General features: G+C 33.9%; 1 protein-coding gene across 1 annotated transcript in view; it reads right to left on the bottom strand.

Moving 5' to 3' along the window:
* Positions 1–19,681, bottom strand: part of kcnt2a (potassium channel, subfamily T, member 2a) — a 56,586-nt gene that overhangs the window by 21,627 nt on the left and 15,278 nt on the right. The window contains exons 2-12 of the mRNA XM_088927243.1: positions 16,313–16,392; positions 15,922–16,021; positions 14,142–14,190; positions 13,623–13,682; positions 12,154–12,228; positions 11,674–11,757; positions 8,122–8,216; positions 3,283–3,463; positions 2,695–2,859; positions 2,210–2,346; positions 803–866 (exon numbers count right to left, since the gene is read on the bottom strand). Coding sequence (XP_088783369.1) covers positions 803–866; positions 2,210–2,346; positions 2,695–2,859; positions 3,283–3,463; positions 8,122–8,216; positions 11,674–11,757; positions 12,154–12,228; positions 13,623–13,682; positions 14,142–14,190; positions 15,922–16,021; positions 16,313–16,392 — 1,090 coding nt within the window. The remainder of the gene's footprint in view (positions 1–802; positions 867–2,209; positions 2,347–2,694; positions 2,860–3,282; positions 3,464–8,121; positions 8,217–11,673; positions 11,758–12,153; positions 12,229–13,622; positions 13,683–14,141; positions 14,191–15,921; positions 16,022–16,312; positions 16,393–19,681) is intronic.

Below are 19,681 nucleotides of genomic sequence, written 5' to 3'. Positions count from 1 at the left end.
TGGGAAGTATTAACTATTTAATTGTTAATGGTTAGCATAGTGTCTTAAAAACATTTTATAATGCCACCTTAAAATGTGATGGAAAAACCAATAATTGTTTGCTAAAGAAATTTCCTTATCTGCTCTATATAGCTGCTCTTATTTTCTCTTAGTGAGGATATTAATAAACTTATCTCACTGAGCTTTACCAATGAGGAATAATGTATTTATTAGGTAAAGTCAAAATTATTCTGCGTTACCCTTAGTGAGCAAAGCATTGCTGAATGTCATGATTAGATATGTATCGTGAAATTAATTGAGATAACACCCTACACAACAGAAATGTTTTAATTTAAAAAGAGTGTGTGATAAGAATTCAGTTTTTGAGTTCTTAAATTTAAATATTGCTGAAGCCACAATACTAAATGATATCAGCACTTAACCATTATATTAGAATTGAAATATAGTAAAAATTATCAGAACCTTTCATTAAACATGATCTTAAACTAGTGGCCAAATAAATCTAATATCCTCTTCTTCTTACAATAATTCTTTCATATGTTCTGTAAATATTAAAATATAACTGTATAAACAATACAGTTGAACCAAAGGCCTCTTTCTATTTTTACACATGATTGTGAGAAGGTCACATTATATAAAGTAATTACCTGCCTAATAATAGTTTGTCCAATTTACTAAGCTGGATCCCTCAAGGTGTTGTTTTTCCAAACACAAAGAAAATGTGAGTTGTATTTGTGTTTTCTTAAAATTAGCATATCTGTAAATCGTGAAATTCATGCTATTACTGTTTTAATCTACTTACAGCAGCAGTCCGATCAACTTCACACCGACAGCTTAAAATAAAACAAGCCTCTGCATTGTCCATTCTGGAAAAAAATTAAAAATACTATGAAATATAATGTTTTTATTATCATAAATTTAGGCATCACAAACAAACAACAGTGCTAAATGAGACATCTGAATGTTTTAAAGTTCAAGAAGTTAAAGTTTTTTTCCAGTACAATTATTTCAAAAGTATTAATGCAGATAAAACTTGGAGTTAAAAATATAACTGCCCTGAAGAGTTTTATTGTGTTATATCTGAATCTTAACTTAACCTCTTTGTTAATTACTTTAAAGGCATGAACATTTAAAAATTGAAAAATAAAAATAATCAAACATAATCCTTGAAAACATGTATGAGGATGTACTATTGGGTGTTAGACAGCAGATGGCAGTGAATTACATGATCTGTACTTGTTCTAAGTAAGGCTACTGTACATTATCCAGTGTATTTTTTTTTGTTTTGTTTACAATTATGGATACCAAGATTTTTCATTGCTTTTTAGATTCTTTTTCATACCCATGTTATATCTAAGACATTTAAAAACAATCTATGCACATGCTTTAAATCTTTACAGAATTCTAATCTTTAATGTAGCCACAGAGTGTGATACCTAATGAGTTAGTATGGTGTAATTTTCTAGTGATAGACACCAGTCAGGTCCACAAAGTTAACAATAATTTTTCTTCCATTTTAAATGTATGTATTGAAAGGTTTGGAATGACTATGTGCTTTTGTGTTGTTAGCAGGTTAATTATTAGGTCTATTAGGGTATTTTCACAAGCCAAAGCAGAGAAATACACTAAGAAACAGCAGCTGTAACGAACATAAAATACATACTGAGGACAGATTATATATAAAGCATTCTTTTTAAGCTAACCCAAATATGCAAGCAGACAAAGCAGAAAAACGCATATGTGATATTTGGTTATAATGAGAACAATGACATGCAGAAGTGCAACAAGACAATCAAAACTCCTGTTCATATTTGCATTTCATGTTAATTCATTAAATACAATTTTCTTTCCATATATATACAGTACAGTATATCTTGCACAAGAATAATGGTATGCCTTAAATGATCAGAATACTAACAAGGATTACTAGCGGTAAAAAAATTGAATTAATTGAAGTAATTGTGTTCTTTAAAGCTACCAAATCCTTTACATTCATTTTCTAGCTTTGATCCATTGTTGCTAACCATAATTTGATTGTTCCAATTTATATCTATAGGGAACTTATTAAATTAGACTCATTGTGTATTGAATCAGTTTCTGGAACTGTGTAGGAGTAATAACTGAATTTTAAAAAGAAGCTGCAATTGGGTTTTCCATTAAAAGCCACTAATGATACTGCATAATAAATAAAAGCTGAATAGTCACTCACTTTGCTCTTAGTAAGTCTTGGTCTTTCAGTGCTGATCCTTGGAGATAAATAACTCTTTGGGACCACATGGGAATCTGCAAAACCCTCCGGACTTGAACATCCATTTCAGTTGGGCAAAGTATTACTACATAATAGTCCTGAAAGTCGGTACCACAAATCAACAGGATTGATTTCATGGTTCTCAAAATTGTTCTAACATTGCTGGTTGTGTTTCTGATCATTAGAACCTTATTTTTCAATTAGAAGACTTAGAACCTTTTTTTTCCACAGAAGACTCCTGTAAACAATACCCACCTCTAGAAATGACCCATCTGATGCTCTAGCAATATTTTACCTCATTTGCCCATTTAATGTCGGATTCAAACAACTCTAAAAGATGATCAATCATTCTATAGTATTTTCATACAAGAACGCAATGAAATTGATTGATTGATGGTATAGGCCAGTGCCTGAAGTTTTAATGAAACAGCAGCTAAAGGTCATACCTGTAATCTAGGATGAGCATAGAATTCATTCAGAAAGTCCATTAATAAATCAATCTTCAGGGAGCTAACACACAACACAATGTGTTTCTCTGTTTGTGCTCTGTGACGGCTATAGTTTCCACCAGATTTTTGTCTTTCCATCCATAAATAAGCAAGCTGTTCAAACTGTAAAATAAAATGATGCAAGAACCTCTGTTAGAAGTAATATTCCATGTACTGTTTTATTAATTTCTCTTGTTTAACCATTATTTTAGATTTCTTGTCAACCTACAGCTCACATAAGCCCTAATGCTGACTTGTTGCATTTCAGATAAATTAAATGCATGGGAAGGAATTATTATTGTAAGTTTATGAAACATTTAGTTAGGAAACTGGGCTGTGTAGCTGGTGTTTATTTATCTGCTGTGTTGAATTCATGTTGAATATCAGAATATAAGCCATTAATAAAAACCTTTTTAAAGTTTTTATTATTTTATTTTGATTTACAGTGGTGTTCTAACAATTGTGATGCAGACATTTCAGTCCCTAGGACTAACTAATTTTGTGAGGCTAATATTTTACATGGCTCTTTTTTATGTTCTCACTTACCTGAATTGGCAGTACGACGAGGGCAACACAGATCATAATAACAACTAACAGTTTTGAAGGCCAGATATTTGGAGTGACATCACCAAACCCCACTGTGGAGAATGTCACAATGCAGAAGTACAAAGAGTCAAATAATGTCAACTTGTTTCCTGCCCGCTCTAAATGTTGAATCCCACATATGCTAAAAATGAAAAAAACAAGAAAGAAAGACAAGGTCATTTTGCTTACATACAGTACATTACATTGTCCATATATAGGGAAGGAACAAGTCAAGCCTTAAAGCAGTATTTGCAGATATACAGTGCTGGTTTACATGTAAAGAAGGTTTGCCATATACTGTAAGTCACTCTAAAGTAACTTATATCAGGATGTATTTCTAAATAGCATGCTGGGCATGCTGCAGCAGAAGGACAGAGTTCACTGCAGTGTCAATATGCCAATATTAGTTTTATGAACTGCTGGTCATGCAAAATTGAGAAAGATAAGCAAGAATTTGGTAACTCAATTGATTTTGTTCAATGATTACCAAGGATAAATATGTTTATCCACCCACATATAAAAGAAGACCTGTGGTTTACAGGAATATAGGTTTAGGCTAACTGACACAATGTTTCAGTGGATATAATTTAAGTATTTGCAGGACTTGATTTTATTAACAAACTAAATATATATTTATAAGCTATATTGTACACTAAATGTCTGTAAATACTCCACATGATTTTTATCTAGTGTTCATTAAACAATACTCGAAGCACAATGCATAAGCACAACTTCTAGTGCCATATTTGAATAGTACAGTTGAATGTGAAGCTTTTTCTATGAGTAATACACTAAGATGTACAATACAATAATATACTTTTTGTTTAAGAAGAATGGCTCACAAAGTGGGCTGTTAACTTTTTGATTACATTTAAAAAAACAACTAGTAAATAGTAGAACCAATAGCATTTGTGTTTTAATGCCTTTCAGTAGATCATTAGCTATTAAAAAGCAATTGCACCATAAATAGCATGTTGAGAAAATCACAATGTCTAGCAGCTAAGCAGAAGATCCAGTCCAAATTAGTTAATTGTGAAATGATTAATGAAAATCAATAATACTATCTATTGAACTAGAGGCTATACCTCCTATGTTACATACAGTGTATGTAACCAGGCTTGTCCTCATTGCTTAAGTGAGTGCTAGCAAGCATGACTGAAGGTTTCTAGGATAATATCTGTCAAAGCTGATACCCTGATTTCTTTCAAGAGATCCGCAGATCAATCAGGTACTAGCAACCAAATAATCTACATCGACCAAATAGCTTCCTAACTTTCCTTATGTTTTTAAAAAGGTTATTTTCTTGCATATTTTGACAATCAGACAGCATACACTAAAGTATCTGCAGTTATTAAGTAAAGATTATTAACTCCAGGTGAGAATAACTAATGGGTGCCAAAATGGAAATTATGCCTTCATATTCAACTGACTTTTTGCATTTTTGGATATTGAGGCAGTATCATAGTGGCACAATCTTATACTGTAGTTCTCAAAACACATACAGTATACTGTCTATCCATTTTATTGTCTTAAACAGTATTTTGCAAACTTGACCCCAAATAATAAATTCCATATAGAAACATGGAATACTGTAAGTGTTAAAACCTAAATTGTCTTTGTCTTTAGCATTTGAAAAGTCTGTTACAGTATATACTGTATTGATGAAACACATCATACATCAGTGCCTGCATTTGTACATATTTAATAAATAACATTGCTCTGTTAAAGGTTCTAAATTAAGATTTTAAATAGATGAAATCTAGAAACTTCAAGCTCAAGATTGATCATAGTTCAAGATTGAGCCAGACTCTAATCAAAATTCTTTATTATGGCCAGGGCTTTTACAGATGTTTAAAGCAAGCCTTTTTGTTAATCTTTCTGGTATGTGATTACAACAAATCACCCATAATGGCTAAAAAACATTTTTTCAATGTAATATACAATAAGTACATCAAAACAACATATTTTGTGAATAAAAATCAGGTTAAAAAAGCAGCTTCTTACATTGATTGAGGTACTTCAGTCTGAAAAACATCTAAAATAACATATTGGAACTAGTGATAACCTGCTAAAATACTCTTAGATGTAAGAATACTACATTCTCACTCATTTTATATTATATTGTACAAATACGCTTGTAACAGGATAGACATGTAAATGTATCATGTTTGTAAAGTATTATAGTCAACTAGATAAATGAATTGTAACAATACAACTGCCTATGTGCATAAAGAGGCTTATAAGAAGCAGGTCGATGTTTATGTTCAACAATGATATAGATGCAGTCCACAGGTCCAGAAGGAAAATAAACATGAGAGAAGCCTTAAATACACTTTGGGTAGTCTATTAAAGAACAGATTAAGGATTCTGACTGGCTCATTCCACTAAAGATACTCACTCATAATTAAGCTCCATGGCCCAAATGTACAGTGCAGTAGTTGGTTTGAGTTTGGAATCATGTCACTAACTGTCTGTGATATGGATTCTGCAAACCACAGTCTTTAAATAGCAATGCGCCCATCGGGGGAGAGGTTAGCTTTTCAGAGGGGAACATTAATCAGTCCTGTAAAGTGTAATGTAAAAAATCATTACCTGTAAAGCGCTTTGAGTGGAGTGTCCAGAAAAGCGCTATATAAGTGTAAGCAATTATTATTATTATTATTATTATTATTATTATTATTATTCCTGTGCAGCCTTATCAATTGTTAAAAAATGTTAAACAGATCTGATGGGTAAATAATACATAGAATTTATGCTCAATTTGTTTATTGTTTTTTTGGGAAAACAAAGAATATTACATGGTATCATATACAATAATGAGCAAAAGTGACCAATCATGGCATGAAAGACTACCTAAACAAACTGTAAATCCAACAATAATATAAAAATGGGAACAATTGAGAAGGGAAAAGGAAACCAGAGATTTGGGAGAGATAAGCAAAGAAAAGAGAAAAAAAGTAGTGAAAGGACAGAAGAGGGAAGCCACAGTTTTCAAGGTCTTTCACATGTCTGGGTCAAGCTGCAAGCTCTTAAAGAAGTTTAAAAATGGCTGCCGGGCAGAATAAAATTTTGCAGTTGAATAGGTTTTGCCTAAGCACACTACGATGGGTCATCTGCTAAAGATGTATACTGTATCTGACCTCAGTTTTATTCCATGGAAAGCGTAAATGTTGTTTAGTCATGGTTATTTCTATTCCTAGTGTGAAAAGTCTTAATTAACTGCTACTCCTTCCCTAGTAATCCCTAGTGAACAATATTAACATTTTATTTTGCTTTGCTGTAGCCATATACATTTGTTTCCTTGCTTTTCTTTTTTTCTTGACTTAGATACAATCTTAATGTCATAAACCTTTACAATTTCCCTTAATTAACTTTAAATACTGCTATTACCTTTTCATCTAATTCAATAAACTATTACCTCAAAGACACAGAAGGTCTGTAATATAATTGGTTTGAAACTCTAGCCTGGGGAAGCAAAATAGTTTTGTTTTTTTATCATTGACTACCCTGTAGTCTTTTGTACAATATGTAAGTTACAGTATCATTATACAATAAATACACCTTAATAAGAAAGTCCTTTTCATGGGTTTACTTACTGTAATAATCACCACTGAATACAGGTATCTAGTTTTATTTCTGTCTCATCATATGGTGTGGCAATCTCATCTTTCAGAGGATATTCCATATATTTCACTAAGATAATTGGAGCTTAAATTTACTCTTGCACTTTGATTGTATTTCATCTATCAGACAATAGCAGTCACAGTGAATGCTTAAAATACACAATGCAAGGCCTGTATCTGTTGTTCACAATTTTCTATGTTCAAACATTTTTTATTGATTAAAATATAGCTTCATGAGCCAGAGGGTCATCTTTGTAGAAAGGTTGCAGCAAAAGAAACGCGGCGGGAAAGAATATCTAATGGAACTCTATTTTCACTACCAGCAGGGAGTTTAACACATACTGTAATGTAAGCAAGTCTTCTGACTGTATCCTGCAGAGGAAAGGTACAAATCTAATGGTGTTTTCTCATCTGTGAGGGAGAACCGTATACACAGTCCTTTGCAGTCTATGTTTAGATCTACTGTACTTCACAGGAGTTCATTTTTAAGAAGTGAGTGACTTTTTCCATCAGGTACAGTACCAAAAATAAAAGTGATTTTGCAATTTTATAGAAAACAATGACACATTCTACATTTTGTATTATAATTTCAGCAATTTATTGTTTCTCTTTTTAATTTGTTTGTATACTGGGTATACAGTACTTGAAAGTTTTATTTAATCATTTTTTTAAATATTGCTTTAGTTTCTTTTTAATTTTGTTTCCTTCATTGTCTGAATATACATTGGAGTAGCTTTCCTACAAAAATTTGGGCCAAAAATTATTTTCAATGTAAAAGGTTTGATAGAGGGTTAGTGTCTGTGGCTGTATTTAAGCAAAAGCAAATGGGAAAACATAAAATGGAAAAGATAATCATAGTTTATGAGCACATTTGTAAGAAAATGATGTACATTGAGTGGGCCACATTCAGTAGAGGAAACTGAAGACAATTAACGGTAATGTAATCTCTATTTACTCCTCTATGTAGGAAATTCAGCAAGGGTATAAAACAACTTTGCCTCCCTCTATCCATTAAATTAGTCTGAAAAGATGTGATATACTGTACTGTTGCAATCTAATAGTAAGAACTGTAATTAAATTTGTGTTGTCCCAGCATTACCGGTTTGTGATGAAAGTGGCAGCAATTTATTTACAATGTAATATTTCTCAGATTTAACACTGTAAGAAAAAAACTCACCAGGTGAAGATGAGACACAGCAGTGTAGATATCAGTATAAGGACCTGATTAAACATAGCAGATTGTGTGCGTTGAATGGCTCTGTGAAGATCATTCTGAATAAACAAAAACAATGTGTTTCAACGCAACAAAAGTTGGAATACTTGTGAGGTTAACATGATTCAACCTTTTAATTTTGAATTATTTTGGAGATGGTTTAGACAGCATTTCCCTCAAAATGGAAGCTGTTCTAAATTCCTGTTCATGCTATTTCCTCTCTGGTATCCAGTCACCTCAGCTACAGTACATCATCCTGAAGATTTATAATTTAGCTTACTGAACTGGTTACTTATTAAAACTGTACATACAGTAGCAGTAGTTATGAGCAAAATGTATTCTAACATCTACAACAATTTGCACATTCAAATTGTACTGTAGCATTCAAATTCAGCAGTCTTATTTTGTTTTCTAGTTGATTTACTGTTTGATACTACTAATACTACAGCAATATTGCATCATTAATATTTGGTCAAGAAAACAGAGGTCTAAAATGAATTCTATAATGACAGAGATCTAATTCTCTGATTGTTTTGAAATTGAAAATAGGAGAGATGTCTTCTACATGTGCACAAACAGATGAGACAACTGAAAAATTAAAAAGATAATCATAGTTTATGAGCACATTTGGCTGTGAAGATAATGATGCACACTGAGTGGGCCATATTTGGTAGAGGAAACTAAAGGCAATTAATGGTAACGCTATCTCCATTAACCCCTGTTCATAGGAAATTTGGCAAGGGTTTAGACCTACTTTACTTCCCTCTGTCCATTAAATATGTCTGAAAAGATGTGGAAAACAGTACAGTCACACCACAGATATCAAGACTAGATGTAACAATTATTTTTACAGTATATAGTTACATCTTAGTAGTTTAGATTTCTACCCTTCTAAGAGAAAGTTTAATTTTCAATAAAATGTAGAATTGTTCTCTATATAAATTCTTCTTTAAAACCTATGGGATTTTACCTAGTAAAACAAATATGAAATAATTCCTTTGGGACGGTGTTAACAAATACATTTTAATTGCCCTAACATTGGGAATTTCAAAAAGCACTCCTATTCGTACATTCACCCATATGCCATGTACAGTACAGTATGTATTATAATTTGCAGAATTTGCCATATTTCTTAAAGAAATCAACAAAAATACCAATTCTACTGCTGTATCTTACTGTGTTGCACATAAGATCAATTACATTTGTTGGTTTATAAGTGATGTTTTATCAACTATCACCTGTCTATCAGTTATTCTATACTTCTGTGTACAGTATATACTTAATGTACAGTTCTATGCAAAAGTATTCAGACTTAAAATGCAAAAGTATTCAGACTTAAAGTGTTTTCAGCTGGATTACAAATGATACACATCTTTTTCCAATCAGTTTTTTTGTTGCAAATTCACATGCTCAAATAGAACATTTTTAAAGAAACAAATTAGTTATTTGGCAGCAGAAATCTCAAAGTAAGTTAAAAACTGAAATATGCTGTATTGCTCACTAAATGTAACAACTTTGTCTTTAAAAATTGTAGCACTCATATTTTTAAGACCTTAACCTACAGTAGGTTATTGTCTGATGATGGTACCAGGCACAGGCAGTAACTCTGTAATTGTCCCTTCAGGATTTGCTGTGGTGTGTGAGACTCTCCAGCACCTGTGTATGGTTTTCCCCTTTAGAACATTCATCTGGGACTTTTCTTCTGTGTGTGGCTGCTCAACTAAGCATCTCTACTCTCTTTCAAAACAACCACAACTCTTGTAAAGATATCATTCTGATTTCATTATTGAAGGTGGATAGACTGTTAGCCTCTGTCAAATATTTCTGCCACCAATTACAGTACATTTCAATTGTGAATCATTTTATACCATTCATTTCATAACTTTTCGTTTGATACTGTAACGCTTACGGCCGACAGGTACTGTGTAAGAGCCGGCGTACCAGAGCAGGTGACGTCACCGCCCTTCCCTATGATAGCAGGACTACAGCTACTGGGCTGTAGAGAGATCTCTCTTTAGCTCACGGGGCTGGGTCGCTGCAGAGAGACGCGGAAGTCCCGGGTTCGAGCCCCGGACGGTGTGGGGCCGACCTGATGCGGCAAGGGCGCCCGCCGGAGCCCCCGTTGCGTTACATTGGTGTCAGAAGCGGGGTGGGATAGCCCTTCGCCGGGGACGGCGATTTAAGCGGGGGAGAGTGTAACGCTTACGGCCGACAGACACTGTGTAAGAGCCGGCGTACCAGAGCAGGTGACGTCACCGCCCTTCCCTGTGATAGCAGGACTACAGCTACTGGGCTGTAGAGAGATCTCTCTTTAGCTCACGGGGTTGGGTCGCTGCAGAGAGACGCGGAAGTCCCGGGTTCGAGCCCCGGACGGTGTGGGGCCGACCTGATGCGGCAAGGGCGCCCGCCTGAGCCCCCGTTGCGTTACATTGGTGTCAGAAGCGGGGTGGGATAGCCCTTCGCCGGGGACGGCGATTTAAGCGGGGGAGAGTGTAACGCTTACGGCCGACAGGTACTGTGTAAGAGCCGGCGTACCAGAGCAGGTGACGTCACCGCCCTTCCCTATGATAGCAGGACTACAGCTACTGGGCTGTAGAGAGATCTCTCTTTAGCTCACGGGGCTGGGTCGCTGCAGAGAGACGCGGAAGTCCCGGGTTCGAGCCCCGGACGGTGTGGGGCCGACCTGATGCGGCAAGGGCGCCCGCCTGAGCCCCCGTTGCGTTACAATACTATTTCATAATATTCATAGTATAAAAATCACCAATCATGAATCATTTCATACTATTCATAGCATTAGACTGTAGCATGTTCAGTACTACATTCTACTATACGTTATCTGAGCTCAATTTTAACATTACCCTGGGCTTCTGAGTAACGTATTGTTCCCTTATTTGTCAGATAAAACCAGAAAAGGCAGTAGAGATGAGGGTGAATGAGGCAAATTCCAGACAAACAGGATTAGTGATTTCTTGAGGTAAATTTAAAAAAATCTTTCTCACTGTCCAGTTGATTTTAATTATTAATTATCATACAGGTAACTAGGTACTGAACTGATTATATGTTCATATATCTCAACAACTATGAATATGTTTCTGCTTTTTTGCATTTTATCTAAAATAGGATTGTATCCAGTGCTGGTCCAGGAGGGCTAGTCATAAGTTTTCATTTCCATGCAGCTCTTAACAAGCTAGGCCATGTGGTTAATATCTTAACTGAACACAATAAACAGTTTCTCCCAGCTCTTTGAACAACTGCCAACACACTGGCGTTACGCGACTAGTACTGGGCTGGACTGGACCCTGATCCTGAGCGGTTCTAGGGAGCTTCCCGGCTTTGCTTGATTCAGGAAGTCACTCCTACAGTATATTTTCTGTGAAATTGAATATCTTAGTTTGTGATTGAGAAGGTACAGTAAAACCATAGTATCCCTATGTAAAACTATTCTGAGAATTACAGTAAAGTAAATAAAATTCTGAAGATATTTTAATCAGAAATTACAAATTAATTTGTACTCACAATCATGTTTTCCAGGGCATGCTTAGCTAGCCAGCAGTTAAGAAACACAGGAATGAACAGGTTTCTCAAGGGAATCCAAAAGATCTGAAACACAGGCATTTTTACAATGTGTACACTATTTTGAAAGGCTGCAGTGATATTGCAAAAGCTATTTTACAGAGCCTCTTAAGGTGCAAGAGATCAATCTTCGAAGCCTTTCTTATTTTAAAATCCAGATCAGGCCATAAATGAAATATTATTTCTTGTTCTCACCTTTTTTACCAAAATACTTTACTTAGATTATACTTATTAATGCAAGCGTACTGACAGGATTTAAATATGCTGTATATTGGAAAGAGCAAAATCAATGCATAGATACAGTAGATACACTATGTTCAAACTCTCTGTGTTACTAGTGATTTGTATCATTACATAGACCACATACGATTTAGTGTATTAAACCTAAAGAATCCCCATGTACCACATTAGAGGATACCTTACCGTAATAAAGAATGGTACTGTATTAATCATCTCCAGAATGAAAGGTACCCGGAGTATTTGGTCCCAGATATTGCCCTAGTTAAATAAAGAAGCAGTTTAAGTAAGTGATTGACAGACAGACATAGTGTAGTACTGGTGCATTAAAATGAGCACCACCAAATATTGTGGGCCTACCATTGTAAGACGTTTTTGAGCCCTTAGGAATTATCTGGATTTCCAAACAGAGATGTACTGTATAATCTCATTGAGATTTTCTGTGGTTTCTATGAGAAGATGACTTGTACTGTAGGTGGTACTTGGATGCTTTGGTTTGATTAGGGGTGGTACTTGCTCCAAAAAGTTTGAGAACTGGTTTAAACCAGTTTTTCAATAAAGATAAGACAATGTAAAATGGTGTGTGTTATTATGACTTAGATGAAGATCACATCACATATTAGGAGCCATTCATGCAGAAATCCAAATCACAAACTGTTTCTCACAACTGTATTTAGTTTTCTCATAACACATTTATGTCTGAGGTATGTCTGAGGTTTCGTATCATTCAGAACTATCTCAGACTTGATGTGTAACACAAAGTGACTGCTATTCTTAGTTTTGGGTTTACATTGTCTTAAATATTTAATCTATACTTCTACATCATGACACAGCATATTATCAGAAGCAGAGAAATATGTTGTCTGCATGTTGTTAAGGCAGAATTTTGACAGAATGACACCCTTTTCCACAAAAAAATTAAAAGAAAGTTCAGCAGCTTCCACTTTTTTAGTTTTAATCTTTTAATTTTTGCACCAACATTAACAGTTTTAATGTACATTTGAATTTTATTGAGGGCGCTTGTTTAAAAAGTTATAATGTCTAACATTTTTATAGTTTTATACTTAAAAAATAAAGATGTTAGCAATTAAACATGCTCAAAGACCAGACAGATATTTTTGTGTGACTTAACAATGTAAAATGCATTAATAACTTAACAGTGCAGGCCTCATTTATCATAGACCTTGTAAGAAAATGTATAATTAGAATACTTGTGTAACGCTCTTTCAATCGTTAATGACAAGTGTGTAAAAACAGCAGGTCTAATTTCAATTTCTTAAATGTCATTGAATTCTATTAAGTTTGTGAGAAATCAGAAATGGTATTTGTTTGTTTGGCTGTAGGCTATCTTAGTGAGTCAATGATTGATGTTTACTGTATATTCTATATCAACATGCTCTGTTAGCAAGCCCGCAACTGTATATACAACTGTATATACAACATATTCAAGCTACTCTATTCAATAGGAAATGTAACTACAGGTCCACTATTCTAGAAATAAACCCTACTAGAATGTGCCATGATACGGTAAAATCAATTTATTTTATTTGACATTGCATGACCTTTACATTGTGACCAATACTGATAAGGAGATGCACAAAGCTTATAGAAGCACATAGTTTCCAAGACAACCTGTAGACTAACATTGGACTTACCTTGTAACTGAGATAAGTCAACAGCATTGTTTCAAAGAGACTTATCAAGGCCACTGCAACCTACGTATAGAGAATATATAAAAGATGAATAAAGCTAACAGTGGTGATGTGCATTAAAACACTGAATGAAATGCCAGTTATTTAATACATTATTCATCTTGCATCCAACTAATACAACCATAAGCAAAACAAGGAGTCAGTAATTATTCTAAATTTTCTATGGGAAGGAAAGTAAAGAGCAGCTTTAGAATAGAACATTGTGTTAGACGGTAGAACTTCTCTTATTTCAGATTTAGTTTTTCACCTAGAAAACTAAAAGTAATTCAGGCAAGAAACCTGATTTTCAGAGTCATAGATTTCTGTTACTTCCACATACTATATGCTATTTTCTACATGGAAAAACTTATTAAAGGGTTCTCATCCCTTGGCTTTTAAATGTTTGTCATATAAATGTTTACTTTCTTTGCTTTTACTGTATATCTTTCCAAAACCCCAAAGAAAAGTGACCTGCTAGCTCACCTGTAATCCCCATAGAGGAAGACTTCTTCTTACCCAAATGATCGGAGACCTGAGACATACATTTCCAGTTTTGAGATGTTAAGACTAGTAAGTACTAGCATGTTATAACACAACTTGTAAAGCACCTATTAGAGAATATTAAATGGACAGAGTCCTGTAATTATTAAACTTAGCATTCTCAAAAATAGTATATATTTTTTTGCTCTGCATAGTCCACAAAGTCAAACCTTTAGCTATACATGTGCTCATGTCTCTTCCTTGTGCTTGTTGTTTAACAATAATTACACTATCATTATCTAAAGACATTTATTCTTTATTCATTTTAACGAGACAGTTTGTAACCTACCCCTTTTCTAAATGTTTTGTTTGTGGACGTTGTCAGAAATGAAGAATGAAAACACCCACACTCAACTACTCTTGAGTAAAAATCATTAATAACATTGCTACTTACCAATCAATGCCTAATAACGTATAGGTCTGATTGGAACACCCCCAGCTTGAAAAAAAAAACATGAAAAGAGGCTTTATTTCCTTTTATTGAAAAATTATTATTCCAGTTACCTTCCATGAGAAACCCCTTTAAAATTTGTTCACATTTAAAAGTTAATGGACTACACCCACCCCTCTGTTTAAAAAGGAATTTGGTCACTAAAATGTTTTGTACTATGACATTTCAATTAATTAAAATTAAGTTCCCCTGTATTTGCTACTGTATTTGCTTGCCTCTAAGGTGTTCTTTGTATAAAGATGCAACCAATAACCAGCAGTGCCTTAGACAATATGATTAAAATGGAAGAGTTTCATTACTTTATATATATAGTAGTTATTGTAACTTAAATTTTAAAACAATTGCCTTTACTTCATTCATAGTTATTTAAACATGCACTATTCTTTTTATTGTTATTCATTACATCTTACTTCTCAAGCAGACCACAATATTCTTGACTTACCCTGAAACAATTACTAAATACTGCCTATGCTGAAAATAATTGATCTATTCACAAGATCACTACAGTAAGTAATTTTTAAGGTCCATGTGCATATTTTTATGAAATTGTTCAAAATAATGTAATTTAATGCAGAGGATACAATATTTAAAATAAAATTAATTAAGACAGTCTCTTACGTCAAATTAATTTAAGGTTACACATACTATAAAATTAATTTATCCTGCAGTTCCTTTAAGTTCCTTTAAATAATTCCACCTCCACTAATGTATATCTTAAAGTACATCAGTGTACCGTCCACAGTCTCCCATGCTAGAAATAATGAACATGTGAAGAATAGTCAAAAACCTGGCTTAGCTTTTTTGTGAATCTATCACCTTTTTAAAGAAATATTTCGTTTTTAGAAATTAAATGTTTAATTTTAAACTTAGCAATTTCATATAGGATTCTAGGGGTCTGAGCATATTTACTTACTACTATATACTGTAGCCCATTTACCAGTAGGCCACTGTATACAGTACTTCACTAATATACTAACTATAGTTTAGTTTTCTCCATTAGGAACTACAGAGAATAGTTTTAAGATTCTGTCATGAATTATACTAGATGCAGTAACAATTTCCATTTACTTTTATTGTTCAATATGTCAGAAACTTTTCACTTGCTATGGAACAATAAGCTCTGTTCACATTTAAAACATTCATTGGAGTTACTGTGCGTAATGTAGGCTAAGTGAGTCTTACTTTCATCACTTAAAGAATAGACTTGCTTTGCATATGGTACAGTAGGTCTTTTTCTAATTGTTTTTGTAGTAAAATAAGAAATTCATTTACCATCCATTTCCTTTTGTGGGGTCGTCCAGTAAGACACGGCATATGTACAAAAAGCAGCTTAGTAGCTTGAGAGAAAAGTGAAATAACCGGATTCTAAGGCCTAGAAGAAAGAAAATACATAAAAATGTAAGACTACATAACTAATTTAGACTATGAGATCATATATCTTGTTTTAGCAATATTGTTTTGTTTAAAAAAACATTCACTATTTTTATATTTCTTGTATTATGATTATAATTTAACATATGTTTATGATCACTACATAAGAGATAAGACAATAGTTTATGCAAGAAGGCAATTATTTTTTGTCTTTTTGTGTCACAACATATTCATATTTTTTTCTTAACAAAATCCACATTTTTTGTTTTTAATCTTGTGCTCCAACACTCACTTGATCTTTGATTTTTGATGAAAAATAGTTTAAGTCTCTCTTTGAATGTGTTTTCATTTACGTAGAATTCAATCTGCACCCTGCAAGTAGAAAAAAACAATTCATAATCTTTCATAAAGTAATAATCGGTTAAAAAAAGAGGACCTACATTTATTAACATTTCTTTAATATTTAAATGTTTATATTTAATTCACTTTCATGAAGTCATGTTTGGTTCAATGAAATGTAATTCAGTTGGTCCTGGTTTTCTTGCAACAAAATGCTACAAACATAACATAAAATATAGGAACACATATTTTTAACTTTTTAATCGTTTATCTAATCATATTCCTTCTGTTACATTGAAGATATATTTGATAGATATGTAATCAATATGTTCAGGTACTGTATAAATTATTATTGATACTGGGCAAAAAGGCATTAAGACAGTAACATTTAAATGGCTTTCAGTAAATCCTTTTGTGTGTTTTAGATTTTTATTGAGGTACTCTGTAAATACACTTCCAGTAAAATGCACATTCTCCATTTTCTTTTCCTGGGGTAATTCCTATAGCAGCAGACTATGCAACTAGACTTTGTGAGTCTAGTTCACTAATGACTGGTTACATCATGCTCGTTCCCACAGGGTGGGATTCCACATTGGCTCGTTTCCATGGCAAAGTGATTCCTGGATATGCTAAATATCCTGGTCGTCTTCTTTGAATAAGTAAAATATTTTGGATGCATGACATATAGTACATGATGAAATAGCATTTTAAAACATCTAAAGACTTTTTTTTCAGAATACAGCTACAGTATTCTGAAAAAAAGCAGCCATATCACACTGCAACTCACAACTGGCAACCCACTGAAGCTAAGCCGGTGTGAGCCTGGTCAGTACCTGGATGGGAGACCTCCTGGGACAAACTAATGTTTCTGCTGGAAGAGGTGTTAGTGGGGCCAGGAGGGGGCGCTCACCCTGGGGTCTATTTGGGTCCTAATGCCCCAGTATAGCGATGGGGACACTGTACTGTAAACAGGTGCCGTCCTTCGGATGAGACGTAAAACCGAGGTCCTGACTCTCTGTGGTCATTAAAAATCCCAGGGCGTTTCTCAAAAAGAGTAGGGGTGTAACCCTGGCATCCTGGCCAAATTTCCCATTGGCCCCTACCAATCAGGTGGATGCTGCACATTGGTGGTGGTGGATGGGAGTTGTTATTATTATAGTATGTGCATTGAAACAGGACTAGTAAACTTGTCAATTTCTATACTATTAAATTCCGCAATTTCATAATCTAATGGACGTAGATAAACATAAATGTCGTGGTACTTAACCCTTATCTCAGTTTTTATGTGATTTACTTGATATTTATATTTTTACATATACATGTAATATAGCAATATTTTCCTAAGAATATATTGTTACAATTGCTTCTGCTCAATAATTAATGTACGTGTTTCTGAACTTATAAAATGTAATAATAATTAAATAAGATTTAATTGCATACAGTACATTTGATTATTATTAAAAGAAAGGGCTTTCTGCCATTTTTACACTATAAGTTCTAGAGTACACATATAAAAATTGATTAGAGGAACGATGTACTGTAACTCCCACAAACAGCTCCTCATACATTCATCCCACGGGTTAATGTTGTCGAGCACTGGTGTTGTTTTGTCATACAGTATGTACTGTACGTTACTGCTTGGGGAATCTCGATAACAGAGACTAATGACATAGCTTAGATTCAACCTGTCAATGTCTGGACTGTAAACTGCCTGGACTACTCCTCTGCCCTCTGAATGATTACCTTCATTGACTAAGCAATTAAGAAGCCTCTCAGTAATGAAACTAGAAGTTTCCATTGGTTCTCAGGATGGGTAAACAAATTAAGGCTAGAATGCTCCTTAGGTCTAGATAAAGTGTATTATTCAGAAAGAAACCCAAGATCATTTAGCACTACATTTGAAACATGCTTTCCTGGCGAGAGTTGAATGTAAAAAATTCCCACTACCTGAGACCACACTTTTATTTTATTAAAGCAGCAGCCCTGGCTCCATCTTGCATATATCAGTCCTCACACAGTTAGCCCATCCCCTGTGTTTCTGTGCTCAAAATTGGCAGGCCTGCACTCAGGACCACTACAATAAATTTCATTCATAGGCACCTTTTCAGAAACAACTAGCAACTACATCCATGTAGAATGAAAAATGGCTGTTAAAATTCCCAAAATTACAAAATGAAGCATGCGACACTTTTCCTCAGATAAAACATAAAAAATGACAATTCCTGAAACAGAAGGACACAAGCTGTTCCTTGAATGGTGTGGTCCTTGAATTGAATGGTGATTGTTTTAAATGATTTATAACACAGAACAGATAAACTGGATGAGAAGTGTTCAACAATAATTAACTGAGCCTTCTTGCACACTACCACACACTGAAGCAAGAGAGGGTAAATCACAGCCTATGATTTCAGAAGCTATATAGTTTTCCTCAAGCAATATATATTTATTTGAAATATATATGTACCAGTAATGCAAACAAAGTTTAGAGCATTAGGAGATTCACTTTTTGCAAACTATGTAGCAATATTTTAAAAAACAACCTTGTGAACTCCACATTTTTCACAGTCTGAAAAAGAACATATGTTATTGCGCTTTTTATGTCAGTTTTAACATTGTGACATACAGTACAACTTAAGATTGTTCGAAATAATTGTGCCAAGAAACTTGTACAAATCAACAACCTTTACGGATACAGAAAAAAAACATACACAAAATAATGTTAGATCATTATAACTGCAAAAGCACAAACAAGGACTCAGACATCTTAAAAATGTGAATATGAACATTTTCCCTGTTCAGAACATCATGCACTGCTGTGCTTAATCACATTTAAAAAAAAGTACACCCACATGCTGAACTGTATAAGATTTTGAAGCTTACAATTATGTCTTTAAAGTGTGAAAGAATGCATTTACCAGTCCTCCTGATGAGTCATAAATTGAAAATTTTAATTATGAACATAAATATTGGCAAGTGGTCTACAAAATGGTGTTTTTAAAGCACAGAAGGAATTACAATCTATTGAGTTTAATTACACGCAACTGTAGATGTACACTATGCCTACTAAACAGCAGAAAAGAAAAATGGACAATCAATAAGCCTTGTTTGAGTATCTGTATAGGCTGGTTTTGATCTGATTAATAAAAGCAAGGGGGAGCCACTATATTGCTCTCTGAGTCCATGTATTAATTCCAAAAGTGGTATTTCAGGGAATATGTTGTGAAACATTTTTTGAAAAACAAAACATCAGAATCTCATCCATACAGCAAGATTAATAAAGGTCACTCACTTATAATACACAAGATACCATATATTTATGATG

Source organism: Atractosteus spatula, chromosome 11 (genome assembly GCF_055471065.1).
Source record: "Atractosteus spatula isolate fAtrSpa1 chromosome 11, fAtrSpa1.hap1, whole genome shotgun sequence".
NCBI lineage: Eukaryota > Metazoa > Chordata > Actinopteri > Semionotiformes > Lepisosteidae > Atractosteus > Atractosteus spatula.
Note: the sequence above shows the minus strand (reverse complement) of the source record. Positions and strands in the feature narration are given on the sequence as shown.